Source organism: Dipodomys merriami, unplaced genomic scaffold (assembly GCF_024711535.1).
Source record: "Dipodomys merriami isolate MVZ:Mamm:240054 unplaced genomic scaffold, mDipMer1.0.p SCAF_3756, whole genome shotgun sequence".
Classification (NCBI taxonomy): Eukaryota; Metazoa; Chordata; class Mammalia; order Rodentia; family Heteromyidae; genus Dipodomys; species Dipodomys merriami.
In genome coordinates, this window is record NW_027205333.1 from 10552 (window position 1) to 15894 (window position 5343).

Genomic DNA, 5343 nt, shown 5'->3' on the forward strand with positions numbered 1-5343 from the left:
TTGGAGCTCTACACAGTGGTGGGTCTCCTGCGGAGTCTGACCATGGTAGCACTCCCACCCACAGCCCACCCGCCAGCAGAGCACACCCACTTTTAGTTTTACTTTATTTTTTGGTCGTGGGGCCTGAACTCTGGGCCTGGGCGCTGTCCCTCAGCTCTTCAGCTTAAGGCTAGCGCTCTACCACCTGAGCCACAGCGCCACTTCTGGCTTTTTCTGCTTATGTGGTACTAAGGAATCGAACCCAGGGCCTCATGCATGCAAGGCAAGCACTCTACCACTGAGCCACCTTCCCAGCCCAGCCCACCAACTTTTAACAGAAGGAAGCAAGCTCTCCTTCTCTAAGAACCCGTGTCTGGAAGGTAGTCATGACTCCTATGTAACTCCCAACCCCTTCGTTTATTAGCAGATTCAGAGAGAACATTCGGGAAGAGGGGAGGCAGGCCTGAGGGAGTCTCGGCCCAGGGCCTGGCCCCTGCCCCTCCCCTGTACCTTGAGGCCTGAACCGCCTCAAGACTCTTGGTGACATGGATCCAAGCTGAGTTCTCAGAGATGAACTGAAAGTCAAGGTTCCCCCAAATATTTTATTTAAATATTAAATTAAAAAAAAACATACATCAACTAACCATTTGGCATACATTTCTCATGTTAACGTAAGAAACGAAAGAATTCAGGTGTAGTAAAAACCAACCAGTTGTGTACACATCAAGCAGGTCACGTAGCGTCTTCACGAAGCTGTGGCAGGACCGTCTGCAGGACACGCATTCCTACAACTCAGAGGATCGAAGCCATCCCCAAACAAAACCACCGTGAGAGTAAAGTGCTTGCCACTGCTTCAGACAGGCAGGGTGCCGAGGCCTTTCTTCTGTGGCCTGGGGACAGGAACCGAGAGGGAGGGCGGGGACCAGGCAGGGCACTCGTGCCCACCCCCGGCCCCGGACACAGGGTTGCCGGGCGGGAGGCTTTGGTGCTTTCTGTGGCAAGTCCACTCCCGGGAGGAACCCTTAGTCCACATTTAGCCAGCCACAGAGCACGTGGTGGAGCTGGCGGGCTCAGCATGGGGCACAGAGGCCGCTGGGCGGCAGGGCAGAGACCACACAAGGCGCTTGCGCCAGGCCCGCCCTCAAGTAACTCAGTCAATCTTTGGCTTTTAGGAATACCCGCCTTCCCCCTTCCCGTAACACTGCAGGTCTAAGCTGAAGGCACCTGGCAGGGAGGGAGGGGGGTGCTGGCAGGGGGCGGGCGGCTGCGTCTCTGCCCACCTGGACGGGACAGACCCCGGGCCCCAGCGCCTCAGCCCCTCCTCAGTGCAGCCTGGTGCCGACGTGACTGCGCGAGGTTTAAATCGGAAACACAAAAGTGTAGTACAAAGTATAAAAAATAAGTCATGTCCATGTGTTTCCTGATTGTACACATATACAGCATTTGCTTAAAAACAGGAACAGCGCTTAACAAACACCGCCCAGACTTCTCATCTCATTGGCCTTGCAGGAAAGCCACGCCACAGCAGCCCGGGCCGGGGGGCCGGGGGGCCTGGGAGGGGCCCGGTCCGAGGGCAGCTGGGTCACAGCCGGTGAGCGTCTGCCCGCCCGCGCCCGGCCCAGCCGCAGCCCGTGATATTGCACTATTTCCCCCAAGTCAGGAGTCCTTGTTGGACCCTGGCAACGAAATGCATAAGAACTTAGTTATTAGCAGCGAAAATGAGATACAGCAGAAACTCATTGGTGTCCGAGGTGTGCGCATCTGGGATAAGTCTGGGCCTTCTGTTCCTTCCCAGTCCCACGTGGTTCTCGGGAGAATTCTGGAAACGGACCCTCAGCAGTGGAAGCAGCTCCGCTGAACCGGAGGAGTTCCGCGCCTTCTGGGGAGAATTCCAAGAATGCAGACGCACCTGGGCGGAGCAGCGCAGAGTTCAGTCTCATTGAAGCACGCATGTTCCAGGAAGTGGAGAACTGGCAACTTGGAAACCAAAGCGTACCGCGATGGGCACGCAGGGCACACGCCCGCAGACAGCGCGTGGCTCGAGGCTCGCTCGGGGCCCTCTGCTCCTCTGCTCTGCTGTCTGTGGGTGGAAGCCGTCCGTCTTCCCTTGCCCTGCTCGCCCACCCAGCCCCACCCTCACGGCACACCCCCAACCATCATTTTTCTTCCAGAAGCTTCCACAGTCGAGGCCACTCAGTGCAAGAAAAAGTAAAACCAAAATAAACTAACAGGCCCGTACACCTAACATATTGCTTGCTTCGCTTCGAGAAAGTTCCTGGCTTTGAGTCCGAAACCATCTTCACAAATCTGAGATTATTGCTTGGAAGAGTGGCGAGCCGAGGGCCTCACTGCACCAGGACGGCCGTCCCCCGCGGGCTGGGGGCCAGGTCCTCCATCTCGCAGTCCCCCTGCGGCCGCCCGGCGAGGCACTGCTGCAGGGGCCTGGCGGGCAGGGGCGCCTGCTCCGCGCTGATGCGCAGGTGGGCGTCCAGGAGCCGCGCGGCCGACGCCACGGGAGACACGCCGGCGGCCGGCAGGAGCGGGGCTGGCAGCAGCGTGAGCCCCGACGCCAGGGGGCCGTCGCAGGGCCCCAGCGCGTAGGGGGCGGGGGGCTGCGGCAGGACCTGCTGGCAGCCGGGCGGGGTGGCTGGGTGGTGCTGGAGCTGGAGCAGCCTGCGGAACAGGACAGGAGGACACGGGTCACTGCGGCTCCGGCTTGAGGAGCGCCCGAGGCCGCGGGGCCCGCCCGCCCGCCCTCCCCGAGCTGCTGTGGGGCAGCTTCACCCCTCACGGGCCCGCGGCCACCTTGCTGCCCCACACCCACCTCCTCCCTGGAATGCCCCCGGCCTCCAGCCCAGCCAGCCCCCTGTAGAGGGGGGTGGAGCGGGGGACCCACCTCTGCTGGTGCAGCACCTCCTCCAGCAGGCGTCGGCCTTCCCGGCCGCCAGCAGAGCTGCTCTGCAGGCCGGGGCTCTGCGCAGGCGCGTGGAGAGCACCCCTGGGGGCCCGGCTGGAGGACTGGCACACCTGGCGCGCCAGCCCCTTGATCTTGTTCAGACCCAGGAACCCTTTGGTCCTCGCGTTCTTCCTCAGCTGCTGCCGGAAGGCCTTCAGTCCTGATGAGACACACGTGGGCATCAGCCCAGAGCCGCTCCCGCTGTGGCCCTTTACCGGCTGAGGTCCGCGCTGGGGGGGGGGGGGGGGGGGGTTGGGGGACGGCGAGCAGGAGGAGAGCCGGCGGTGCTGGGTGCCGAGCCCTTCCCGACCACCCTCCACCGGGCCCAGCCCTGCCCGCGGCCTGGGCAGCAGTTCTAACTCTGGCGCACATTTGGTGCCCATGTGGGCTGACAGGCTCATGGGCACTCCAAGCCCTGGAGGATGGTAGAGGGAGCCCTGGCAGCCAGTGGGCGCAGAGCCGCCTTTGTTGGGGACCCTTCCTGACCCCACCCACCAGGCACGAGCACCCCCCACGCTCTCAGAAGCGACCAGACTAGAGGCACCGTCCACCGCACTGGCAGCCACACCGCCCGGATGCCCAGAGCCAGGGCGGTTCTTCTAGCCTTTCAGGGGAGCACGGCCAGTCCTGCCTGAGCCCAACAAAGAATGTGGGTACATCTGGCGTCGGGGAGCGGCTCCCGGACGGGACAGGCGGGCCCGGGGATGAGGACGTGAGCACATGGCCCTCACCTTGGGTCAGCGAGGTGTCTGATGCCCTCCGGCCCTCCTGGAAGCTGACGGGGAGCAGGACGGCCCCCCCGAGGCCCGCCTGGGCCTGCAGCACGGGGGTGGCAGACTGTGCCTCCAGGAACGGGGAGGGGAACCTGATGCGAGAGCAGGCGCCCAGCAGCCCCTGGGCAGCCAGGCCGCCCCCGAGCCCTGCGGGGCCCTGGCTGGAAGAGAAGGTGAGGCAGCTGTCGGAGCTTGTTCCTTCCGAGGGACTCGCGGAGGCCGAGCAGGAGACCACGATGCCTGAGGGGGAGCGCGCTCGTGAGCCCTGGCCGTCCCAGGCCACTGAGATGGACAGGGGAGGGGCCCTCGGGGTGGGGGCCGGGGATGGGGAGGTGAACCCTGTGAGTGCAAGCCCAGCCAGCCGGCTGTCGGTGGTACCAACGAGCTGGTGGATGAGAGGAGGCCGGGGACCGGGCTGAAGGGGGGCCAGGGGCGAGAGGAGGCTGCCAGGCAAAGGGTCTGCAACAAGCAAGCCTGCTGTGGCCTCACGGCGGCCCACCCCTGGTTCTGGGTTCTCAGTGGACTTACAGGGAGGGGCGAGCGGGAAGTGGGTGGAGACCTCGGCCAGCGTGTGTCTTCGGCCGGTGCTGCCCGCCAGGGGCTCCTGGGCCTCATGCTCCTCCTCCAGGCCAGGCCCCTGCCGGACCTCCTCACTGATGGCCGTGTCCAACAGGCTACTGGGAGAGGTGGGGCGGTGCCGGAGCACGCCATTGCAGTTGGCGTCCATGGAGAAGAACAAGGGCTGTGTGGGAGGGACGGAGACAGGTCACTGATGGGGCTCTGGGAGCCAGGTGGACGCCGCAGGCGGGTGGGCGGGCAGGCGGGTGGGGAGGCCGGGGTGCGGGCCTCCGTACCTGCAGGGAGCTGTGCAGGTCGCAGTCCAGCTCCGCCTGCAGGACAGACTGCGCCAGGGCCTGGGGCTGTGGGCACAGCAGGGACGGTCGGAAAGGGTCACTGGGGAAGCCGTCGTGTGGAGCCTGGGGAGGCAGGGAGGAGGGGCGGTGTCAGAGGCCAGCCTGAGCCCGCCTCCAGCGGCAGCCAGGGGAGCCGACCGGTGCCGCGGCAGGGCTGGCTCTTTCTGGGGAGGCCACAGGTGCACGTTAGGAGGCGCGGGACAGCGGCGGGGGTGATGAGAAGCAAGCAGCCACTGGGCAGACCGGACCCCCGCTCCCAACACAGAGGCCCCGCGCCAGGCGGAGGGGCTCACCTCCAGCCCGCTGAGGTCTGAGCTCCTGGGCCGAGGCTGCCGGGCGGGCAGGGGCCGGGCGGGCAGCTGTGAACTGCGATGCTCCCTGAGACGCTCGAGCAGGAGGTAGTAGATGGCGGCGAAGTGGTTGTAGCTGCTGTTCTGCAGAGACTGGGGACGTAGGCGTGGGGTGAGCGCGGCCGCCTCCCTCTGCGGGGCCACCGAGGCTGCCCTACGAGGCTGCTCCGCGTTATTCCTGGGCAGCCATCAAGAGCGGACAGGCTGGCCCTTACATGAGCCATGCTCCCAGCGGCCACGGGTGGGGTGCGGGGTGAGGCGGTCGGGACAGGGGGCGGCCGGCCCGCTCACCTCCACCGTCCTCTGCCGGTCGATGCCCAGGGCCTGCATGATGCCCAGCACCTGCTCGCTGTAGTCGCCCAGGTTGGAGG

General features: G+C 65.0%; 1 protein-coding gene across 1 annotated transcript; it reads right to left on the bottom strand.

Moving 5' to 3' along the window:
- Positions 1–561: 561 nt before the first annotated feature.
- LOC138804859 (serine/threonine-protein kinase SIK1-like) lies at positions 562–5336 on the bottom strand. Its single transcript, XM_069989367.1, has 7 exons — positions 5264–5336; positions 4916–5065; positions 4563–4685; positions 4237–4450; positions 3667–3948; positions 2876–3095; positions 562–2652 (listed from the first exon to the last, which is right to left on the bottom strand). The coding sequence occupies exons 1-7, from the start codon at positions 5300–5302 to the stop codon at positions 2325–2327; spliced, it is 1356 nt and encodes a 451-aa protein (XP_069845468.1). The 5' UTR covers positions 5303–5336; the 3' UTR covers positions 562–2324.
- Between the last annotated feature and the right edge of the window lie 7 nt (positions 5337–5343).

Excerpts from the sequence above, each read along its gene's own strand:
- LOC138804859 (XM_069989367.1), bottom strand. The coding sequence starts at position 5,302 with ATGCAGGCCCTGGGCATCGACCGGCAGAGGACGGTGGAG. Across the intron at positions 5,066-5,263 it reads ACCGGCAGAGGACGGTGGAG|TCTCTGCAGAACAGCAGCTA; the intron begins GTGAGCGGGCCG and ends CTACGTCCCCAG. Across the intron at positions 3,096-3,666 it reads AGACACCTCGCTGACCCAAG|GACTGAAGGCCTTCCGGCAG; the intron begins GTGAGGGCCATG and ends GTGTCTCATCAG.